The sequence below is a fragment of the Cebus imitator genome, unplaced genomic scaffold (assembly GCF_001604975.1).
Source record: "Cebus imitator isolate Cc_AM_T3 unplaced genomic scaffold, Cebus_imitator-1.0 Scaffold75, whole genome shotgun sequence".
NCBI lineage: Eukaryota > Metazoa > Chordata > Mammalia > Primates > Cebidae > Cebus > Cebus imitator.
In genome coordinates, this window is record NW_016107390.1 from 1896914 (window position 1) to 1922258 (window position 25345).

The window sequence follows — 25345 nt, forward strand, 5'->3', positions numbered from 1 at the left end:
GTTGGCATGGTGTCCATTGTTTCAGAGGTATAGCAATGTACATAACTGTCTCGGGGAGAGACGTGGAGACTCTCTTCTGTCTACAAAGGCAGACAGAAAAAGCAGTTGAGGGAAAGCCTCGTGCGCCTTATTCATAGGCAGTGAGAAACCATTGAAAGTTTTCGTGTAGAGAAATGACGTGATCAGATGGGAGTTTTCAGAAGATCTCTCTCCAGGCAATTTAGAAGATGAAGGGTACACTGAAGGCAGCAGGGAAGCCAGTTAGAAAACCATTGCGTAGTCGAGGTCATGGTTCCAGGCGATTATAGTATGCCCAGGGAGGCTTTTAGGGTCTGTTTATTGGGGTTAAATGAAGTAACTAGTCTCCTATTGCCCATTCACTGCCTGACAAGATCACTAGTGAGTTTTGGCTCCAGTATTAAAGTCTTGAGTTAGTCAAGCACATTTTTTTCTGGAGTGACAGGCCCTGCTGTTAGTGACTTCACACTGGGCACACTGTAATCATCCAATAACTACTGTCCATTTGCGTCCTCTGATAATGGGAGTTGATGACTCAGAGGCGCTGGGCTGGATCAGAATTAGTGTCCTAGAGTTAACCCAAGAGGGAACATAGGAATGGGCTCATTTACTGCCTCGCCTCCCGTGGACCCACAGAACCAGATAGTATAAGGTGAATGTATCTCAGACCTACTCACAGGCTGTTTCAAAAAGTGTGCTTGGAAGTAGGATATTTGGAATTTGGAACATAGCATTCATTAGAAACGAGAACTTGCCTGGTAAGGTAGAGGCGCAATCCAGGCTTCAGATCATGGAGCAAGAGAAACACCGAAGAAACTAAAAAGTGGCTGTTGTCTCAGCTGAAGGTTCTCAGTTGCCCCAGAACATTGCCTAACACAGGTGTGAGTATTTCAGGTTTGAAGGTGCTACAGAAACTCCGTAAGAGACTCCAACTTCTACAGCCCTCTCTCCCCGCCAGATGTGAGAAGCGGCCATGTTAATGTAAAAAGAGAATCAGACTTAAATCGAGATCTGAGCGCAAGCTTCAGTGTTGCCTGAATCCCAGACCTTCGCTAGTTTTGACTGTTCTATGCTGCCTCTCCACGAGCAGTAGATGCTCAGTAACATCACTGTCTGTATCTCTTAAGGGCAGATACTCTTGATTCTGAGTATAGAGTGCCAGCCAGCCAGATCAGGCCTGGCTCCTGTCACCTTGGTGATGGTGATGGCCTTGGTGGATTTGACAGATCTGGCTGGCCAGTCCAGCCGTCCACCATCACGCCTGTAGCCTGAGCGAGGCCTTCCCAAAGCTTCAGTTTCTGTCAAAGAGGATGGCTGCCTTTGTCCTACCATGACTTCAAACAAGTAAGGTCATACTTTGTAGACGTGAGATGCTTTCTTTTAAGCATAAGAAAAACCACATGGAGCTTTTTGCTCTAGGGAGCTTGTGTCATCTCCTTCAGTGGATAATCCTGCTTTCTTGCTCTTCTAAAATCTTCGCTTCTTCCCCCACCACACATACCCCCATAATTACTTTCTACTTTTGAAAGCAAAGAAGTAATTTATACAGTATAGTATAAGCTGACGTGGGATACAGGAAGAGAAAAACTAGAGAAGGGAAGGGAATTGGGTTGTTAGTTTTAATAGGGTAGTAAGGTTAGACCTTAGTGAGAAAGTGGGATTTGACTGAAACTCAAAGGAGATGAGGGAGGTTGTTGTAGTAGACTGGGCGGAAGGGCAGAGGGAACAGCCGGTGCACAGTCCTTGAGTGGGAGTGTGTATGGAGCCAGACAGGAGGCCAGCCTGGTGGAGCAGCAGATAGGAGGGAGAGGGGCGTGAGAGGGAGCACGTGGGAGGATGTGACGCCATTGCTTCTCTAACTACAATGAAGGACCTGTTTTTCTTTTCCTTCTTTATCTATTGCAGACTATTTTTATAAAATCTAGTGAAACCAGGGAGGGGAGCACTACACACTGGGGTCTGTTGGGGAGAAATAGGGGACGGTCAGTGGGAGGTGGGGAGTTGGAGAGAGATAGCATGGGGAGAAATGCCAGCTATAGGTGATGGGGAGGAAGGCAGCAAATCACACTGCCACGTGTGTACCTATGCAACAATCTTGCATGTTCTTCACATGTACCCCAAAACCTAAAATGCAATAATAAATTTAAAAAATAAATCTAGTGAAACTAAATTATTAGAAAAATGACATTTAGAGAACATAAAATAAAAGGGCTGGGTACAGTGGTGCACACCTGAAATCCCATGGGAGGTCGAGGAGGGAGGATTACTGGAATTCAAGACCAGCCTGGGGAACATGGTAAAACTCCATCTTTACAAGAAATACAGAAAATTAGGTGTGATGGCACATGCCTTACCTTAGTCCCAGCTGCCTGGGAAGCTGAGGTGGGAGGATCATCTGAGCCTGGGAGATTGAGGCTGCAGTGAGTTGTGATCATGCCACTGCACGCCAGCCTTGGTGGCAGAGTGAGAGGCCCAGTCTTAAAAAAAAGTCCAATGTTTTATTATTAGTCACCTGAAACAACCCTTATCAAATTAGTAGAAAACATTTCTAAATCCTGACTTTGTGTTTCTTTACTCATTTCATCATGGACTGGTGGCCCACAGCGTGCACTAGCACCAGTCCAGGGCCCACACTTTGGGTTGCACTTGTGGAGTTGTAAGGACCTGGCCTGTACTCAGGCAAAGTGGGGAGCTGTTTCAAACAGAACGTGTCATCTGACTTGTATTTTAAGTGAATCACTCTGGCTAGAAGGTGGAGTGCAGGGGGCCTAGGGAAAGAATCAGGGAGACCAGCTGTGAGACTATTGCATTTTACAGGTAAGAGGTGATGATGGCTCAGCCCCGGATGGTAGCATTGGAAATGGTAAAACGTGGTTGGTAATTTTTAAGGTAGAGCCCACAGAACTTCCTGGTGGATTCAATGGCAGGTGTAAAGGAAAGCGTGAAGTCAAGGAATGCTGAGGCTTCAATTTGGATAAGACAAAAGATGAGTTTCTTTCAACTAAGAGTGAGAGAGCTCCAACCGAGATGGAACAAGTTGAGGGGAAGCTCAAGAATTCAGTTTTCTGAATTTTGAGTTACACTTTCATAAGAGATCTAATCAAGTGCAAAATGCCTAATCATTATGATGTTGCCTAAAGACCTGTGACTTAAAGGGGACTCGGCATAGAGAGTAGTCCGAGGAGTCCTTTATATACATCCTCTCATTTACAGCCCTCCACTGTCCAAGGCAGGGGATATTACTCTGAAAGGGTATAAGGCAATCAGTTCAAATGCTTCCATAAGTGATGGCACTCTCACATTAAACTCTCCCCTATTTGGAAATGATTCTAGATTTTTTTAAACCTAGTGACAAGTAAGAGAACTGTTGTCTCATTTCAAAGATACCAAATTTGGATGACCTTAAATTCCATGAGGCAGCTATAGAATTGGTTAGAACTTAACAGCAATCTGGCTGCATCATCTGCCACCCATTTGGTTGCCAGGATTAATTTGGCTTCTCTGATTGCTAATGGTTATAGAATTTATTAGCAAACCTTAGTAATACCAAACGCACAACAGCTTTTGATATTTTACTATAGCGAAAAAAGTAAGATACAAAAGTGGGTACAGAGATCATAAGCCCCATTCTTTAAATATATGATATATATGTGCTCACCACAGAACAAAGAGTGAAAGGAAATAGATTAAAATTTTACATGGGATTATTTGGGTAGAGAAACTGTAAGTGGTAGTTTCTCTCTTATATTTTTGGCTTATAATAAAAACAAGTTTCACTCCAATAATTAGCAATAATAAAAACCATTTGTTAAAGAAATGAGCACAACAGATTTGTGAACGCCTCCCTCTCTCCGGCCCACACAGCTCACCATCTGCTACCTGGATATGCTGATGACCAGTGAGGAGCGCCGGAAGCAGCTGAGGGACCAGTACTGCTTCGAATGTGACTGTTTTCGCTGCCAAACCCAGGACAAGGTATGTGGTATGGAAGCAGACTGAAACACCTCCGCGGCAGTATCTCAATGATCTTCAGAGAACTCTGCCTTTATCCCATAAACCCCAAAGTAAATGACTGTCAGTACATGGTAGGAAACGGATAAATAACTCATTGAATTGAATATATTTTGTTTTCTGGAACTTTTGTCACCCACAAAGTTGGTGACAAGCTGAGATTTAACCAAAAGTGAGGACCTATGGGGTTTAGAGTCAAGTGGGAATGTAGGCATTAAACATTTAATTAAAAGGATTGGTGAAGGCCAGGGTGCTAGTAAAACGTGTAGTAAATGGGTTGAATTACATTATGATTGACAACAGTTACTGCTAGGTAAAAAACATGCCAAGTTTTACCTAGTTTATTTCTTTAAAAATAATTTTCAAAGTAAAATCAGGTTTGTTGAGGTACAATTGATACAAAAATTCACCCTATTTAGTGAGCCAGTTCTATGATTTCAACAAATTCAGTCATGAAACGGCCATCAATAGCAAGATACGGAACAGTTTCACTTCCCAAAAAGGCGCCCTCATGTCCCTTCAGTCACCCTACCAACCCCCCCCAACCCCCGATAATCCCTCATCTGTTTTTTATCCGTATAGTTTTTTCTTTCTGTTTTTAGTTGACACATAATAATTGCAAGTTTATGGGATACAGAGTGATATTTCGTTATGTGTATACTATGTGTAGTATCAAATCAGAGTAATTAGCATGTCTATTACTTCATACATTTATCATTTCTTTGTGTTGTGAACATTCAAAATCCTGTTTTAGTGTTTGGAGAATATACGATAAATTAAAGTGAACCATACTCACCCTACAGTGCTGCAGAGCACCAGATTCATTCCTCCTATCTAAGTTTGTGTTTGTTAACCAACCTCTCCCCACCCACCCAGCCTCTAGTACCCACAGTTCTGCTCTCTACTTCCATGCGATCAGTTTTTTTTTGTTCCTACATATGAGTAAGAACAAGTAGTATTTATCTTTCTGTGCCTGACTGATTTTGCTTAACATAATGTCCTCTAGGCCCAGCCATGTTGCCATGAATAACAGAATATCATTTTTTATGGCTAAATAATATTCCATTGTGTGAATATACCACATTTTTTAAATCTAGTAGGTTAATTTCATCTTAGTTTTTGTGAATAGTGCTGTTATAATAAACATGGGGCTGTAGGTATCCCTTTGATATACTGATTTTCTATCCTTTGGATAAATACCCAGTACTACAATTGCTAGATTGTATGGTAGTTCTATTTTTAGAACCTCTCATGCTGTTTTCCATAATGGTGGTACAATTAGTTGGATGCAAAGGTAATTGGGGTTTTCGCCATTAAAAGTAGCCTCATTGTAGAGGCCTTTCACCTCCTTGGCTAAATTTATTCCTAGGTGTCTTTTTTTGGGGGGCAGTGGGCAGCTAATACTTTGTTTGTTTTGTTTTGCTCTGTTGCCCAGGCTGGAGTGCAGTGGCAGGATCTCAGCTCACTGCAACCTCCGCCTCCCGGGTTTAAGTGATTCTCCTACCTCAGCCTCCCGAGTAGCTGGGATGACAGGCACCCACCACCACACCCAGCTAATTTTTATAATTTTAGTAGAGACAGGTTTCACCATCTTGGCCAGGCTGGTCTTGAACTCCTGACCTCATGATCCTCCCACCTTAGCCTCCTAAAGTGCTGGAATTACAGGCGTGAGCCACCGTGCCCGGCCAAAAATTATTTTTAATGGCAAAAACCACAATTACTTTTGCACCAGCCTGGTGTAAGAGTCCCTTTTCTCCACAGCCTTGACAGCTTTTTGTCATTTTGATAATAGTCATTCTAATTGGGGTGAGATGACACCTCATTTTTGTTTTGATTTGCATTTCCCTGGTGATTGGTGATGAGCATTTTTATTGGCCTTTGGTATAAGTGTTAGAGAAATGTCTATTCAGATCCTTTGCCCACTTTTGAATTGGATTATTTGTGATATTTTTGTTGTTGAGTTGTTTGAGGTCCTTGTATATTCTGGATATTAGTCCCTTTTTCAATGCATAGTTTGCAGATATTTTCTGCCATTTTATAGGTTGTCTCTTCACTCTGTTAAGTGTTTCCTTTGCTCTACAGAAGCAATTTGGTTCAATGCAGTCTCATTTGTTTTTGTTATTGTTGCCTGGGCTTTTGTGGTCTTACCCGTAAAATCTTTGCCTAGACCAGTGTCCTGAAGTGTTTCCCCTGTTTTCTTGTAGTATTATAGTTTCCAGACTCACAGTCATTATTTTGATTGATTTTTCTGTGTGGTGACAGATAACGGTTTAGTTTCATTCTTCACATGGATATCCACTTTTCTGATGAGGAATCATTGAAGAGGTGTCCTTTCCCCACTGTGTGTTCTTGATGCCTTTGTTGACAATCAGTTGCCTATAAATACATGAATTTAAGTTTTCTGTTCTGTTCCATTGGTCTATGTGTCTGTTTTTATACCAATACTATGCTTTTTTTGTTAGTATAACTTTGTAGAATATTTTGAAATTAGGTAGTGTGATGCCTACTTTAAAAATATTTTTTCAAAATATATTTAGGGGTTTTCTATAAAAAGCTTTGTTCTTTTTGCTCAGTATTGCTTTGACTATTTGGGGTCTTTTGTGTTTTCATATCAATTTTAGGATCATTTGTTCTATTTCTGTGGTATTTTGGTATTTTGATAAGGATTGCATTGAATCTTTAGACTGCTTTGGATAGTATTATCATTTGACAATATTAATTCTTGCAACTCATAAGCATAGTATGTCTTTCCATTTTTGTCCTCTTTGATTTCTTTTGTCAGTGTTTTATTGTTCTCACTGTAGAGGCCTTTCACTTCCTTGGTTAAATTTATTCCTAGGTATCTATTTTTCTTGGGTGGATAGCTATTGTAAATGGGATTACTTTCTTGATTTCTGTTTCAGGTAGTTCATTATTGTATAGAGACATTGATGATTTTTGCTTGTTGATTTTGTATCTTGCAGCTTTACTGAATTTATCAGTTCTAAGGGTATTTTGGTGGGGTCTTTCATTTTCTCCATATATAAGGTCATGTTGTCTGCAAAGGGAGGACAGTGTGATTTCTTCTTTTGCAATTTAAATGCCCTTTATTGCTTTTTAAACATTTTTATTGATATAGTTGTACATATTTATGGGGTACATGTGGTATTTTGATACCAGCATACAGTGTGTGATGCTCAAATATGGGTAACTGGGAGATCCATCTCCTCAAAAATTTATTTATGTTGGGAACATTCTAAAATTTCTCTTCTAGCTATTTTGAAATACACAGTAAATTATTAACTATAGTTGCCCTATTGTGCAACTGAACACAATAGGAAGATCTTATTCCTTCTATTGAACTGTAATCTTGCATGCATTAACCAACCCCTCTTCATCCCTCTCTACCTACTACTCTTTCCAGCCTCAAAACCACTATTGCATTCGCTATCTCTATGAAATCAGCTTCTTTTTACTTCCCATGTATGAGTGAGAAAATGAGATATTTTGTCTTGCCCTGTCTGGCTTATTTCACATAATGTAATGTCCTTAAGTTCTATCCATGTTGCTGCAAATGACAGGACTTTATTACTTTTTAGAGAAGAAAAATACTCAGTTGTCTATATATATTGCATTTTTTAAAACTCATTCATTGATTGACACTTAGGTTCATCCATGCCTTGGCTATTTTGAATAGTGCAGCAATAAACATGGGAGTGCAGATATCTCTTTGATATTCCGATTTCTTTCTTTTTTTTTTTTTTTGGATCTATACCCAGTGTCAGGATTGCTTGGTCATACAATAGTTGCATTTTAAGTTTCTTGAAGAACCTCCTTACTGTTCCCCATAGTGGTTGTACTAATTTACATTCTACCAACAGTGTGTGAGCGTTCCCCTTTCTCCACATTCTTGCCAGCATTTGTTATTTTCTTTCTTTTCCATAGTAGCCATTTTGACTGGGGAGATGGCTTCTCATTGTGGTTTTGATTTGCATTTCCCTGACCATTAATATTGTTGAACGTTTTTTAATATAGCTGTTGGCTATTTGTATGAATATTTTGGGAAATATTCTGACTTTTGCCTGTTCTTAATTGGATTATTTGGTTTTTGCTATTGAGTTTGAGTTCCTGTATATTCTGGTTATTAATCTCTCATCTAATGAATAATTTGCAAATTTTTTTTCAATTCTGTAGGTTGTTTCTTCACTTCATTGATTATTTTCTTTGCTGTGCAGAAGCTTTCTAGCTTGATAGAATCTCTTGTTTCTATATTTCCTTTGATTGCCTGTGCTTTTGAGGTCTTGCTCAATAAATAGTTGCCCAGCTTCATGTCCTGAAGTGTTTCTCCAATGTTTTCTTATAGTAGTTTCATGGTTTTAGGTCTTATATTTAAATATTTAAGCTGTTTTGATATAACTTTTGTATATAGTGAGAGAGAGGGGTCTAGTTTCTTTCTTTGGCATATGGCTATACAGATTTTCCTTTCTCAGTGTATGTTCTTGGTGACTTTCTTGGAAATCCATGGACTGTAAATATGTGGATTTGTTTCTAGGTTTTCTGTTCTCTTCCATTCCATCCATCTATGTGCCTATTTTTATGCTGTTTCCATGCTTGTTTTGGTTATTGTACTTTTATATAGCATTTTGAAGTCAGGTAATGTGATGCCTCCAGCTTCATTTTCTTTGTTCAGGATGCTTTTGTTGTTCCATACAAATTTCAGGATGGCTTTTTTCTTGTCATGTGCAGAATGTCATTAATATTTTGATACGGATTATGCTGAAAATATAGGTTGCTTTGAGTAGTATCGTTTTAACTATATTCTAATCTACATGGAATATCTTTCCAGTTTATTATGTTCTCTTCAATTTCTTTTATCAGTGCCTTATAGTTTTAATTGTAGAGAGCTCACTTCTTTTGTTAAGTTTAGTTCTAGGTGTTTATGCTATTTTATTGTAGCTGTTGCAAAAGGGATTCCTTTCTTTATTTTCTGATATTTGCTGTTGGCATATAGAAGTGCTGGTGATTTTTGCATGTCGATTTTGTTTTCTGTGACTTTACTGAATTAATCAGCTTAACAGTTTTTGTTGGAGTCTTGTGGTTTTCCTAGATGTAAGATCATGCTGTTTGTGAACAAGGTTAATTGGGATTCTTTTCTAATTTGGACGCCCTTTAATTTTTTCTCTTGTCTAATTGCTCTGGCTAGGAATTCCAATATTATGTTGAGTAAAAGTAGGTAGTAAAGGAGGGGGTTTAAATTTTTCCCCACTCAGTGTGATGCTAGCTTGAGGTTTGTCATATATGGCCCTTTTTTCTGAAGTATGTTACTCACATACCTAGTTTTTTTAGATTTTTTTATCATGAAAGCATATTGAATTTTATTGAAGTTTTTTTCAGCATCTATTGAAATGATATGTTTTTGTCATTGATTCTGTTAATGTGATGTATCACATTTATTGATTTACATATGTTCAACCATCCTTCCATCCCTGGGATGAATCCCACTTAATTATGGTAAATGACCTTTTTAATGTTGAATTTGGTCTGCCAGAATTTTGATGAAAAAAAAATGCATGTATGCTAATCAGTGATATTGGCCTGTAGTTTTTTGTTGTTCTGTCTTTGTCTGGTTTTAGTATCAGGGTAATGCTGGTTTTATATAATGAGTTTCAAAGTATTTCATCCTCCTTGTTTGTTTTTTTTGTTTTTTTTTTTTTAAATAGTATGAGTAGAATTGGTATTCATTCTTCTTTATATGTTTGGTAGAACTCAGCAGTGAAGCCATCAGGTCCTAGACTTTTCTTTGATGGGAGAGTTTATTACTGTTGCAATCTCATTACTTGCTACTGTTCCATTCACATTTTCTGTTTTTGTCACAGTTTAATCTAGGTAGTTTGTGTGTGACTGGGAATTTATCTATTTCTTACTAGGTTTTCCAATTTATTGGCATACAGTTGTTCCTAACAGTCTCTAATGATGCTTTGAATTTCTGAGGGATCTGTTATCATTTCCCCTTTTTCCTCACTGATTTTACTTATTTGAGTTTTCTTTCTCTTTTCTTGACCCTGAAGAGGTGGCATTGCTGTAGGTGGCAGTGGCCCCAGGCAGGCAGCTCCCATTCTCTGAGGAAGATATGCTTTAGCTCCATGTGTTTGGGGGCAGCCTCACTGTTGCACTGGTTTCCCTGGTCCCCAGGGTATAGGACACAGTGTGTACTAGAGTGCTGGATATTTGGCCATACCACTTAGTCCAGCTGGTCTCATGATACTGCAGCCCTCTGAGTGGATATGGTGGAATATCAGTGGCATTCCAGGGATATAGAAATGGAGGGGCTTCTGGGGTCCAGGGCAGAATATAGTCTGGTGGTTACTGGGTTTTCAAAATGGTGCCATGCCACAGCACCTGGGGTCCTCAGGGGTGACTAAAATCCATGAATGCCCTCTGGAGCAATTCCATGATGGACTCCAGTCAACTCCTGTACTAGGCTCAGGGCCTGTGAGACTGAGCAGCTCTCCTATGGCTAGGATGGTGGGCATCTGTGGCGGTAATGTGGGCAACTGGAGATGTCTTGCTTGCCTTTTCCTTACAGCAAGGAGCTTTTCCTGGCTCTGAGCCGGTCCTGGCCAGGACAGCTGCTTATCTTCTCTTGTTCCCTGTGCCTTGGAGAGTCCCCATCCCTTTCATGCTGAAGTCCATTGTTTGCTCTCAGATGCTCTCTTTAACTTGTAGTTTTCTGCTTACTGTTTTGGTTCTTTTTTGTGGAAGAGATGAGTACCAGCTGCCTCTAGTCGGCCATCTTGATAACATCTCTGTTTCTTTAACATTTGCTGCATAAAGCTTTCCACTGCAGCACATTATTAGACTGAGATCACTTATCCAATGACTTTTACTTTCTGAGAAAGGAAGGAGAGACAAAATAAATGCCCTAAATGTAATGAATGGACTTTTCTTCTGTTTCTCATTTACCTTTTTCATATTGGACCTACTTACTTTTACGTCCAATATAAAATATTTCACATAATTGAGTTGTCTAAAGAAATCTTTTGAAGAATGTCTACATTGTTAGAATTCTTTGTTATCTTTTTTGGTCTCAGTAATTAATAAGTAAATTAGGAAGTGAAACTCAGAAAGGTTCAGAGATACGCCTCTGGGATAAGATAAAGGAAAAAGTGGCAAAACCAGGTGTGACACTCGGATCTCTTGACTAAATCTAATGCTCCTGCCAATATACCACAACTCACTGTACTCCAGTGCCAACCGTGCACCGAGAGAGGTAGTTGCTGTCACTGCGTGAGAAAGGACCCTGACCTCTTTCTAATGCTGTAGGAGTCAGTGAACATGATGAGTTTTGCCTTAAGAAGGACTTGTAGAAATAAAGGAATTAAGTGGGAAAAGTTGAATCCACTGCTAATAGCTCCTGAAGATTCAATTCACATTATTGTTAGCCTTTTGCCGCAGGCAAGAATGACAGAAATGATGGGAAACTGCCTGGGGTTCCCCCGCAGACCGTGACCTGGAATAGCTTTCCACTGGGGTGCTTGGTTGGAAATGAGAAGGCTCTCGTATTTAGTTCCTCTTAGGTGCCGTGAGTGTGGTGGATCTTCAGAAATTTCTTGAATGAATGAATAATTATTTTATAATATTGTGGTCATGGCCCTTTTAGTTTCATTGTAACAGGTGAAATCTGGGGTGCAATAGTACATTAAGAAAGGGTTTGGCTATAAAAGGTAACTAAAACTAGCTTTAGTGGGTGGGGTGCATGTGTCTTAAGAATTCTGGAGAAGTAATCCAGGGTGACAGCAGCTACTCACAGATCTCCTCATGGACCTGAAACCTTCTGTCTTCCTCCTCAGTCATCCCTAGCATGCGGGTTTGTCCTCACCATCTGAAGATGACTGCTGCCTCTAAACCCCAGTCAGTGTGTCTGAGCTCTGGAGAAAAAAGAAGGGGTAATAAAAAGCAAAGAGCAAAGGGAAGGTCTCCTAAGGATGTCTACCCGCACTTTATTGTTCAAAATGATGTGATTCACATTATTATTCAGAATGGTGTCATGTGGCCATCTTTAGCTGTATAAGAGGCTAGGAACTATTTTAGCTTTTTAGTCTTTATACAAGAGAAAGACAAGAGAAAATAGGGGTTAAATGGATTTGGGGTTGCTAGTTCACAGTGTCTACCATACCCATTTTCTGCATTGAGCTAAAAGTTTATTTAATATTAAACTTAGGGTTTTCCAGAGAAGCAGAACAAACAGGATGGAGTGGGGTGGGGGAGAGATTTATTTTAAGGAATTGTCTCACATGATTATGGATGTTAGGAAGTCTCAAGATCTGCAGTTGGTAAGCTGGAGACCCAGAAGAGCCATAGTATAGTTTCAGGAGAAGTGTGAAGGCCTGAGAACCAGGAGAGCCAGTGGTGCAAGTTCCATTCCAAAAGCTGACAGGCCCAAGTTCCAAGAACTGATCAGCCCAGCTCAAACAGTAAGCCAGGAGGAATTCCCTTTTACTTTTACTTGAGTGAGTGTCTGCCTTTTTGTTCTACTCAGTCCTTCAGCTGATTAGGTGAGGGCCAGCCATATTAGAGAGAGCAGTCTCCTTTACTCAATATGTGAATTCTAGTGGCAAGCTCATACAGAAATACTCTCACAGACACACTAAGAATAATGTTTAACCAAGTATCTGGGCACCCTGTGGCCCACTCAAGTTAACATATAACATTGACCATTACAAATATTGAGACGAGTCAAATGGTGTAATCAAAACAGTACTTGATTACTCTGCTGGATTATACTCCATGCTGTATCTGTCTAATAAACAGAATGGTCTTGGGCAAGTCATTGAACCTCCCTGGATTTGTTGCATCCTCTGTAATACAAAAGAATTAGACTAGATAGCCTTTGGGCTTTCCCAGTTCTTATTTTCCCATGTTTCTATGAAATGTTTTCCAGTGGAAGAGAGTAGATGAAGATGTGCACAGATGAGACTATAAACTAAGTTTGCTGCTAATTTTTCAGTTATTTTTTAAGTCTCTATCTGAGAATTTTGTTCTGTTTAGTGATGTCAACATTCCTCTGAGATGTCTGTACTGTTGATTTGCCTAGAAAAAATAATACAGAGGTAAATTCAGCTTAGTCCATTCCCAAGAGATCATAAATTCAACATTGGTTTAATCAAAATTAAACCCATTTTAATTTTGATTAAAATTTTCAGTTCCTAAAGTTTCCAAGCTTATTTTTCTGCTTTTCTTGGAACCTAGAAAATTCACCTCACCAGTTTTCTGCATCAAGCAATATTTATTATGTGCCTACATCTGCATAGTACTGGACTTGCACAGTATCAGGTTTCAGGAAGGCAGGAACCCTTTTAATAGCAAGTATAATTTGCATGTATAGAGTTGTCATTTGTTATCAGCTGCAGCTTAATTTCTGGAAAAAATAAAATAAAACTTACCTTCTAAGGGAGGTTTTGGAATGATCTGAGTTCTCATGGCTTGCCCAGGTCAGAATCCAATAGATTCTGTTCAGCAATAGAAGCTGAACAGACCAAATGGAATTGATTGTTTCCATAAGTTTGTGACTAGAACATAGCATGCTGCTTTGGATGTCATATGCCTTGTTGGGAAACAACAACAACAAAAAAAACTATAGTTACTTGCCATGCCAATTTTTCTTTCCTAAGTCCTGTTAATTATTTTAAAACACCATATCTATCAATCTATCCAAAGCCCTGTGGCCTCACTGCTAGATTATTGAAATAGCCCCTAATTTATTCACCTGGCTCTCAATTTCATTCTTTTCATCTGCGGCACACATTATTTTAGGTAAACCTTCCCAGATACCACTGTTCCCATGTTATTACTTTGCTCAGAAATTTTCAAGCATTAAGCATCATCTTTCGTGTGCAGGATAAACTTCACACTCTTAGGCTGGCATTCAGTGCTCTCCAAAGTCGTGACCCCAACATTCAACCTACTTTTGTTCCCTTTTTGTTTTTCAAAATACCAGTCTCCTTTATCTAATGAGACTGTTTCCTCCACCCAAAAGATTTTGAAGTAGCTTACACACACACATTCACAAAAATACATACACGTGTGTATTATGTATATACTTGCATATGTAATACAACAGCAATAAATTTTATTTTTGAGAAAGAAAAGTGACAAAGAATAAGACAAAAGCAGTTTAGCATCCAGAATTCATACTCTATGACCCTTTATGTGATAGCTAAAAGCACTACACTTGATCTTAACCAAAAGACCAAGAAGCAATATATGATAGCTAGAAATAAATGATGAATTTACTCTTAACGTATCAGCAGCCAAACCTAAAAGACTACTTTGAAAATTTACAGTAGCCCTAAGAATGAAAACACAGCCAGAGCAGTTTTTCCTTGCACCGAAGCCTGAGGCACTCACAAAGCATTCTTATTGGACTTTCACAATGAGTAAAGTCACTGAGTTTTATAATATTTCTCAATATAGCGGAATGACATACTCTCAAGTTGTACTTTTTTTTTTTTTTGAGTTGGAGTCTCATTCTGTCACCCAGGCTGGAGTGCAGTGGCACAATCGTGGCTCACTCCAACCTCTGCCTCCTAGGTTCAAGCAGTTCTCCTGCCTCAGCCTCCCAGGTAGCTAGGATTAGAGGCGCACACCACCACACCTGGCTAATTTTTTTTTATAATTTTTGGTAGAGATGAGGTTTCACTGTGTTAGCCAGGTTAGTCTCAAACTCCTGACCTCAAGTGATCTGCCCGCCTTGGCCTCCCAAAGTGCTGGGATTACAGACGTGAGCTACCACACCCAGCCAAATTAATAAGATCATATCTGTCCAAGAATAAAATATAGTCTCTGTGGAGGAAAGCAATGATTGCCTGTCCTTCAGGTAATCCATCATTAGTGTTATTTCTTGCAAATGGGCTTTTACGTTTCCTGTTTAGATTTATATTAAAGTAATACGTGTATATAGTTTGAAATATTAAAGTACTCTAACCCAGTTGAAATTAATGGCACCCTTTCCCTCTCCTGCTCCTGCCCACATCCTCCTCCTCAGAGAGAACCCATTTTAGCTTCTGGCATTCTGTCCATGTTTGTAAACTTAAAGGTCCCTTAAGTCAGGTGCTAGGGAGACTTTCTGCTTACTGGTTCGGCTTAAAGACTAATTTTTATTTCCAAGATTTCAAATTTGTTTTTTTTATATCTCTATTTGTGTTTTATTTCCGCGCATTTTGGTTTTCTGACTTTTTTACTTTAATGCACTACTACCTTATTTGTCTCTTTGGTTGTGCAGTCACACTTCGTTTAAGTGTTAGTTCCATAAAGTTTATTTTGCTGGAGGGAATGTGTGTTCTGCTCGTTTTCAGCTGGTCATCGTCCGTAGCATTGCATTCTACTCAGTATTCTGGAATTTTGTATGGCAGGCTCACTTTCAGTGGACAGTTTTTAGTTTTGTTCTTTTCTCTCCTTCTGTGCTCTTCCCGTCTGTCTGGTAGTTTTGCCTCCCCCAAGCCCCTCAGCCTCCAGTTCAAAACCAGAACTTCATGGCATGTGGACTCTTGTGCCCTGGGGATGCTGAGGCTGGTGCAGATGTGGTTGCCTAGATGGTGGCATCATGGCTGTGTCCCTAGATATGAGAGCATGGCTCTGTTTGTCTTCTGGCCCCTTCAGGACCACAGCTTCCTGTAAATATTTAGCTCGGGGCAATGGGTCATCAACCCTGGTGTTCGTTTGTTTGTCGTCCCTCCCCCCAGCCTCTTTTTTCAAGCAAGGGTGCCTCACTGCATTCTCTGGCTTTAAGCTTTAAGGCTGCTTACACGAAACATTTTTATTTCCCATTAACCACCAGAGCTCAGCTTGCAGCCACCGCTGCCCACTTCCAGACCTCAGGCCCTGGAGCTGCAGCTTCGTTTATTGCCTTGCATTTCGGTTCTAAGTTTGGTCCAGGGAGATAATTGCCTCTTTTTTTATTTCTGACTTGGCAAAGCTATTTTTGGTTTTTGTGTTTATATTTTACCTGTCATTACTATGAGTTTAGAGTAGAAGGGAGTGCTTCAGCATTGGAGCTTCCAGCATCTTGACTGAAAGTCTGCAGTTTGCTTTTTGGTACATAGGTAAGAATCTAAGTCTTTGGAGGCAAAGAAAAACCATGAAGTTAGTGATGGAATTTTCCTGAGGGCTTCTTAGTATGTGTGTGTCTTTTACACAGTCTCGGCTGTCCGAGGAGCAGAGGATCTATATCTTCTTTTATCACAGAGCCTTCTATGAACAGAGATTGAGTAGGATCATTCTGAAAATGTATCCATTCTGGAAACAGTTTAATAAATGGTTCTGTGGTGGGGAGAAGCCTTATTAAACTTCTCGTTCCCTGACGCTGCAATTCTAAGCCTGCTTCCTCTCATTTTCTTCTGTCAATATAAAACAATGCTAATTATTTTCTTTGGTAATTATTTCAGCTTCTTTTCAGAAAAGCTCTTTTTCTGCAACACAGAATTGCCTTCCCTTGATTTCCTCTGAGACCCTACACAGCACCTGTGAGTAACGCAGCCCTGAAGTGGCCCAGCTTCTGCAAAGAAATGACTTGTGCTGGTGCTGTGTGGGAGCCGCCTCAGTTCATGTATGTGCTGTACGTCACCCAGGCCGTGCCTCTTAAACCATGAAAACGGGAGGCGGGGGAGGTTTGAGTTGTGCTGTACGTCTGTGAGGCCGTGCCTCTTAAACTGTGAAAATGGGGGGCGGGGGAGGCAGGTTTGAGTGAAAGGAAGAAGCAATGATTGAAGAAGACAAAATGAAGGAATGTTAGAGTTAAAGCTATAGTCAAAGGAAATGAAAGTTCTCAGCCCAAGAAAAAGCTTTTATGGTAACTGAGTCTATTTGAAATGTGAGCAATTACTTAAAGGTCATTAGTAAACCAAGATTTTGTTTTGCTAAATTGATGGTAAGTAGAACTGTCTCACGGTAGGATGATGAGCCCAGCCAGCTCTGCATGCTTCCCAATTTTAAGTTTTGACAATCTGAGCAGAATGTTTCTTGTTTGTAAAGTTTTTATCATAACCAAACTATACTGCCTTTAGGAAGATTTGGCAGAGAATTGAAGGAGTGGGGAGAGAGAGAAAGTGCGTGCGTGTGTGCGTGTGTGCGTGTGTGTGTGTGTGTGTGTGTGTTTTCATTTCCATTTTTAAGTTGTCAAAACCTAACATTATGTTACCTGTGCCTGTCTTCTCCAGACAACCAGAAAAATGTGTTTCCTCCAGAGTGAATGAGACTCTGTTAAATTCATGTCTAAGTGAGGAAAGGAGTTTACTCACTTCATAACCACATAATCGCATCTGCAGTGCTGCTGTGACACACCGGGAGAGGCTTCTGGGCATGCTGCAGTGGGCTGTAAAGTTGGCTGAGAAATAAACAGTGTAGCTATTGTGTTTGCTTGGACTTGGTTGCTCACCACATCACAGGGTGTGTGGCGCTTCATCACTGCCTTCTCCCCAGAGGACAGGCAGCTGTGCTCACAGGCTCCTTCGTGTGGCTCTGTTGTGTCCAGAAGTCCACCTCAGGGGGGAAAGATGGTCTCTCCACAATTTGTGGTGACGTGAATTCATCTCACGTTTCTAGTTCTTGCGCAGACATTCTTCTATACTGTCTTTTGGCTTCATAGCGCTCCAGCTCAGAGGATAGATTCAGTGATGACAGCTAATGTGACACAGAGTATGTATTCTTGTGTACCAAGTACTGTCCCCAGCCCAACACATGGCACACAGATACACAGTAGTGTTCAGGAAGTGTTGTAGAATAGGGTGATTCTTCTTCAGACAACAGTGCGAATTAGAATATCTGCGAAAGCTTTGGGGGCACTTACTGTGTGCTGGGTGCTCTGCAGAGTTCTCTGCATGTCTCATCTCACTGATCTCTACAACCATATCAAAGTTAGGGTTACTCTTACTGCCATTTTGTGGATGAGGCAACTGGAGCTTTCAAGAATGTAGCCCTAACCTCTCCACTATGCTGTTTCTATAATGATATGAGTAACAGATACTTCCTTATCATTCTAAAGAATTGGAGTATAATTTGCATTCAGTAAAATTTGTCCTTTTTTAGTCTACAGTTCTACAAACTTGGATAAATGGATACAGTCTGTGACCACCCCCACCATCAAGACAGAGAACAGCTCTATCACCACCACTCCCAAATTCCTTCATACTGCCGTGTGTCGATCCCCATCCCCCACTCCCAGCACCTGCTAACCCCGATCTTCTTTCTGTCACTACTATTTTACTTTTCCCAAAATGTCATAAATTCACCAGCCAATTCATTTTGGCTTCTTTTGCTTAGTATTTCATATTCAGCCATGTTCTTTTTATACACATTTATAATATATAATCTCACTAGTTCATTATTACTGCCAAGTACTCTTCCATTGTGTGGCTGTTTCATGCTTTGTTTTTCTAAATGAAGGATATTTGGGTGGTTTTCCAGTGTTGGTGGTTGTCAACCGGGTCACTGTGAACATTCACATACAGGTTATTGTGTAAATACAAATTTTTATTTCATGTGGACAAATACCTAGGCGTGGGATTGCTGGGCTGTATGGTAAATATATGTTCAACTTCTTAAGAAACTGCTGCACTTTTTTTTCAAAGTAGCCTCTACTATTTTGAATTCCCACCAACAATGAATGAGAGTTCCAGCTACCAAATCCTCACCAGCACTTGTTTTAGTCAGATTTTGTTTTTGTTTTTAATCATTCTAATGAATTTAATGTAGTGACGTTGCATTGTAGTTTTAATTTGCAGTACTGTAATGTATTTTTTCATGTGTTTGTGTGCCATATGTATATCTTATTTCTTGATATATCTGTTCAAATCTTTTGTCTATTTTAAAAATTGGGTGTTTTCTTATTATTGAATTCTGAGGTTTCTTTATCCTGTACAGAGGTCATTTATTGAACATGTATTTCATACATATTTTTTTTCTTAGTTTGCAGCTGGTCTTTTCATTCTCTTCACAGAATGAAATGCAGAAGTTTTGATGAGCAGAAGTTTTAAATGTTGAAATAGTTTCAGTATTTTTCTCTCATGGATCAGTCTTTTGAAGCCATAGCTAAAAATATTTGCCTAATTCAAGAGGAGAGAGATATTTTTTCTATGTTTCATAGTAGATTTTATAGTTTTAGGTTTTATGTTTAGGTATTTGATAGATTTTGAGTTAATGTATGTATATGCATAATGTTCTTTTTTATATATGGATAGCCAATGATTCCGGCTCCCTTTGTTGAGTCAGTATCTTATTTATTATAGAAAGAGTACAGAATTAGATTTAGCAGAAGCTGGGTTCTAATTCTAGAGCATCAGCAACTGGCCAGAGAGATAAAATCCAAGTGGTGGGTAAGAGGACAGCTTGATACAGGGGAAAGAGCATGTGCTTTGCAGATAGATGGTTCTGGTTTCTGCTGTTTACTAAGCATTTGAAATTAGCAAGTTTCTTTCCCTATGTTGGTCTCAATTTTCTCTTTTGTAAAATGAGAATACTCTAAACCTGCAAGGTATTTTAAGGGTTCAATTAGATAACTAGGTAATATAGGTGTGGCTTGGGAGATGCTAGATGCTTGATAATGGTAGCCATTATTATTATTGAATGACGTGGGGAAATAGTCAAATTGGGAAGCTCCAAGAAATACAGCATCCTCAGTTCCCATCATTTGCTGATCAGAGTCTCTGAATTAGTCACATAATCTAAACAGCTTCTTAACTCTTCCTGTTGGAATTTTTAGTAGTCTCTGCTTCCTTCCCCCCTTTCTGTGCCTAGTACCTCTTGATTGGTTTGGTTTTAGTGGTCACTGTGCTGGGGTGGTTGGTGTTTTTCTTTTATCTCTCTTTTTTTTTTTTTTTTTTGGGACAGGGTGTCATGCTTTCACCCAGGCTGAAGTGCAGGGGCGTGATGATCCTACTCCTGGTAGCAATCCTCCTATTCCTAGGCTCAAGCAATCCTCACATCTCAGCCTCCCGAGTAGCTGGGACTACAGGCATGTGCCACCATACCTTGTTAATTTTTTAAATTTTTTGTAGAGAGAGAGTGTCTCACTATGTTTCCTGGGCTAGTCTCCAGCTTCTGGGATCAAGCAGTCCTCCTGCCTCAGCCTCCTGAAGTGTTGGGATTACAGGTGTGAGCCACCATGCTCAGCCGTGTTTTTCATTCTTGTATTCTCCTTGGCTTGTTCTCCTGCACTTCCTAACCTGGGCTCTTCTCCCTGAGAAGTAAGCTGACCTTTGTGCAGTCTTTGGGAGCATGTCACTAATCATCCTTCATCACTAATCATGCTGGCCTGTTCACCCCGATAGTTCCTGACATGGCTGTCACTGAGGGGTGTAGATAGTAGAAGGGAGGGAAGCTCAGCTGAGTAAGAAGACAGCTTGTGTGGCACTGCACAGAGGGACATCCAGGCCATTGCTCCCCTCCCCCCAGATTCCTGGACAAAGTAGATGTCATCCCTGGCGCTCTCTGCACTTTGTTTCCCAAGAGACCAATACCTCTTTCATAAACATTATTTTTGTATTTTGAAATTTCAGATGTTTATGGGTACATAGGAGGTGTGTAGTATATATTTATGGGTACATGAGATAAATATTTGATACTGGCATATACAGTGTGTAATCATAGCGGGGTAAATGGGGTATCCATTACCTCACGCATTTGTCATTTCTTTTGTGTTACAGATATTCCAATTATATTTCTTCAGTTATTTTTAAATGTACAATAAATTATTATAGACTGTGGTCACCCTGTTGTAATAAATAGTAGATGTTACTCATTCTGTCTAACTATATTTTTGCACCCATTAACCATCCCCACGTCTCTCCCTTCCCCAATGCCTTCCCAGCCTCTGGGTAACCATCATTCTACTCTCTGTCTCCATGAGTTTAATTGTTTTAATTTTTAGCTCCTATGAATGTGTGACAACATGCGAGTTTATCTTTCTGTATCCGGCCAGTTTAACATAATGTCCTCCTGTTCTATCCATGCTGTTGCATGTGATAGGATCTCATTCTTTTTTATGGCTGGTTAGTACTCCATTGTGTATATGTACCACATTTTCTTTATTCATCTATCAGGAGACATTTAAGTTGCTTCCACATCTTCCCTATTGTGAATAGTGGTGCAGTAAACATGGGAGTGTGGAGATGTCTTTGATACACTGATTTCCTTTCATCTGTGTGTGTTCACACCAGTGAGATTACTGGATCATATGGTAGTTCCATTTTAGTTTTCCGAGGACCCTTCATACTGTTTTCCATAGTCGCTGTACTAATTTACCACCAATAGTGTACTAGGGTTCCCTTTTCTTCACAACTTTGTCAGTGTATGTTATTGCCTATCTTTTGGATCAAAGCCATTTTAATTGGGTGAGATGATTTCTCATTGTAGCTTTGATTTTCATTTATCTGATGATGAGGGATGTTCTTATACCTGTTTGTCATTTGTATGTCTTCTTTTGAGAAATGTCTCTTCAGATCTTTTGCCCGTGTTTTAATCAGATTGTTAGATTTTTTTTCCTGTTCGGTTGTTTGTGGTCCTTATATATGTATGTCCTAGTTATTAATCCCTTATCAGATGGGTAGTTTACAGGTATTTTCACCAGTTCTGTGGGTTGTCTCTTTACTTTGTTAATTGTTTTCTTTGCTATGCAGAAGCTTTTAACTGGATGTGATCCTATTTGTTCATTTTTGTCTTGGTTGCCTATGCTTTTGGGTTGTTACTCAAGAAATGTTTGCCCACACCAATGTCCTGGAGAGTTTCCCCCCTGTTTTCTTTGACCAGTTTCATAGTTCGAGGTCTTAAATTTATGTCTTTAATCTATCTTGGTTGATCGTCATATATAGTGAGAGATAGAGATCTAATTTCATTCTTCTGCACATCCAGTTTTCCTGGCGCCATTTACTGAAGACTGTCCTTTCCCCAGTGTATGTTCTCGGCACCTTTGTCAAAAAGGAGTTCACTGCAGATGTATGGATTTCATTCTGGGCTCTCTATTTTTTCCGTTGTTCTGTGTATCTGTTTTTATGCCAGTACCATGCTGTTTCGGTTACTTTAGCTCTGTAATATAATTTGAAGTCAGGTACTGTGATTCCTCCAGTTTTGTTGTTTTTGCTCAGGATGTCTTTGGCTGTTCTGGATCTTTTGTGGTTCCATATAAATTTGGGATTTGTTTTTCTGCTACTGTGAAGAATGTCATTGGTGTTTTGATAGGGATTGTATTGATGTCTCTTTCAGAGTTTGTCGTGTAAGAATTATTGTTTCTTTCTGAGACCACATTTGACTCTTGTGCTCACAATGAAACGAACAATAAAATCCTGTGGGACAGAGACCAGACAAGGCTTCTCTTGCCATTTAGTCCTTCTTCATTACAGTAGGTGTGAGGTCACCCACACTTTGGCCCTAAGTCTGAAAACAGGTCTCTTCACTGGTCACAACTTCAGGGCTGCAGGTTTGGTGGAGAGTGGCTCCCACTGCGGTGGGAATGAGCAGCTGCAGGCTCTGATTCAAACCTGTGGTTGGCCCCTCCAGTGTCAATAGGAAGGATGCCGTAGAAGGAGAAAGGTATTCTAATCGCTTCTGTTGCCTTAGTCTGTGTAGAAATTAAGAGGACATGGTGCCATTCAAAAATAACTTGTATTTTACTCAGAAAATAAATTTCCTCCTTATCTGTTCATTGGGCTCAGCCGTGAACTTGGAGGCTTATACTTTTGGTCCATCGTACTCATCAAAGCCTTTAAACCATGACATGCTTGACCTCACCAAACTTTGGAATCCTCTAGGTCTCTACCACAAAGTTCCACTAATAGCTCACTGTTGGAATATGGAAAGAGGTGAAATTTCACAGTAACTATCTTGGCACTTGCTATCTATATTGTCCTTAACTGCCCTCCCTAGTGATGCTGACTCCTTGGAAGAATGAAGCTGGGGAATAGGTGGCATTGGTGAGCTACAGGGAATGTGTAATGCAGCTCTGTGTATCAGGGATGGTAGGTGACTAAATGTGGTTCCATTTTCCTCTTCCTCTGCTCTGAAAAGTTGCTGTTGGGCTTCAGGTAGACATGGTTGATGGAAAACACATGCATTTCTTCACTGTGTCTTCAGAACCTGCTGAAATGACACTCAGATTGGGCTCTTTCTACGTGCTATTGATTGCATACCTTCAGAACTTAAAAGGTAGACATGAGAGAATACTTTGTACTAGATCCATAAAATATCACAGAAGCTAAGTGGTTTGTCAGAAAGAGTCAGTTAAATTCAAATAGTTAGAAGAAACAGGCATCTGGTTAATATCATTTTGCAGAGAGGAGATAAGACTTGTGTCACTCAGAAATTGAGTGGTACTAGGCCCAGAAAATCCAAGTTTCGGAATCCTGGGCAGTGGTTTGGATGAAGCACTGTGGGTGCCACCCATGGTTATGGAAGCAAGGGTAACAGGTAAGTAAAGGTAAAATAAATCCAAAGGGAACTTCCAGACCAATTTATTTATTTACCTTTATTTTTCTTGAAAGATAACTTCCATTTATTTACTCTTCATTTTCAAGTAATTCACACACTATCTTTATCCAATTTCTCAAGCTCTTTAGATAATAGAATTCTAGAAATGTAAACAGGAAAAATATGTATTTTGGGTTGGCTTTACTGAATAATTTAGTATATTTAAATTAAAATGTCTGATCAAGATCCTAGGCAGGCATTGGCCAGTGCTTTTACAACCCACTTGGGTGAGACTACGTGATAGGTCCATCATGTAAGGAGAGACTGACGCATTAGCTACTGTGGAGAGTCCAAGGAGCCCTCACTCACCTCAACAAGGTCTATAATTAGGATTAAGTCCTTTCGGTTTATAGCTTGAACATTAACTCTCTGGAAATAAGACTTCTGATATTACTTAGAACTTAAATAGACTCAAGTCTCCTTTTTTTTTTTTGCCTGTTACTCACCCATAATTACTATTTTCATCTCCAGTCTTTCAGCAAACCCGCTTGAATCTCTCCCTCCCTCCGTTTCCCTCCTTTTGCCCCTTTCTTCCTTCCTCAAGTATTTTTATGACATGAGACATATCATATGCTAACTATAGGAATCCTGAGATTCAAAGATGTCCCCTTCCTGTAGGTGGCTTCCATTCTAATGTGGAGATAGATACCCAGACACACAGTTTAATTTAGTATGCCAATTATTTTAATGAAAGCCTGTTTGAAGTGTCGTGGCAATGAAAGAGAAAAAAATCTCCCTGGTCAGTCTAGAAGGGCTTCATGGAGGAGGAGACATTGACCTGAGTCATAAAGGTTGTAGAGGAATTTTCAGAGATAGTTTCAAAGAGAATGAGTCTGGGGATGTTACTGGAAAGGGGTCTCAGTTCAGACCCCAAGAAGAGGGTTCTTGGATCTCATGAAAGGAAGAATTCAGGGTGAGTCCATAGAGTAAAGTGAAAGCAAGTTTATTAGGAAAGTAGAAGAATAAAAGAATGGCTACTTCGTAGACAGAGTAGCCCCGAGGGCTGCTGGTTGCACATTTGTATAGTTATTTCTTGATGATATGCTAGACAAGGGGTGGGTTATTCATGCCTGCCCTTTTTAGACTATATAGGGTAACGTGATGTTGCCATGGCATTTGTAAACTGTCATTGTGCTGGCAGGAGTGTAGAGAGGGTGTCCAGAGGTCACTCGTGGCCATCTTGGTTTTGGTAGGATTTGGCTGGCTTCTTTGCTGCAATCTATCAGCAAGGTCTTTATGACCTGTATCTTGTGCTGACCTCCTATCTCATCCTGCTACTTAGAATGCCTTAACCATCTGGGAATGAAGCCCAGTAGGTCTTAGCCTCATTTTACATAGCCCTCTTTCAAGATGGAATTGCTCTGGTTCACAGGCCTCTGACAGGGACACACCCTGTGAAATATCGCAGAGGCTTGTGAAATACAGCACATCAGGGAACTGTGAATGGTTGAGTGTTGCTGCGGGACAGGGACTGGTAAGGCCAGCAGTGGGGAGGCGATGCATGGGCTGTATTTTCATCATGGAGGGATGGGGAGCCATTGAAGATTGAAGAACACTGAGGGTTGGCTTTCCACCAGCCACAGCCGGAAGAATGTGTGTATAGAAACAAGAAGTCAGAAATGATTGCCCAAAGAAGAAGAATACAAATTTCAAATACCAGGCAAGGACATTAGCTTGGTTCTCACGTCATCACACCCAGAAGAAGGGCTTGTAGAGAGCTGCTTATGCATATCTGTGATGGAAGCATTCCTCCTCCCCGACAAAGAATAAGATGCCTTTGGGTTCAATTAATACCCGGGGATATGGCAAATGCTTTGTTTCAGAT

General features: G+C 40.1%; 1 protein-coding gene across 5 annotated transcripts in view; it reads left to right on the forward strand.

Annotated features, from left to right (window-relative positions):
* The window catches only part of SMYD3 (SET and MYND domain containing 3), a 713156-nt gene that overhangs the window by 562484 nt on the left and 125327 nt on the right, over positions 1 to 25345 (forward strand). For all 5 annotated transcript variants that reach the window (XM_017531923.2, XM_017531925.1, XM_037739817.1 and 2 more), the window contains one exon: positions 3883 to 3993. In XM_017531923.2, coding sequence (XP_017387412.1) covers positions 3883 to 3993 — 111 coding nt within the window. The remainder of the gene's footprint in view (positions 1 to 3882; positions 3994 to 25345) is intronic.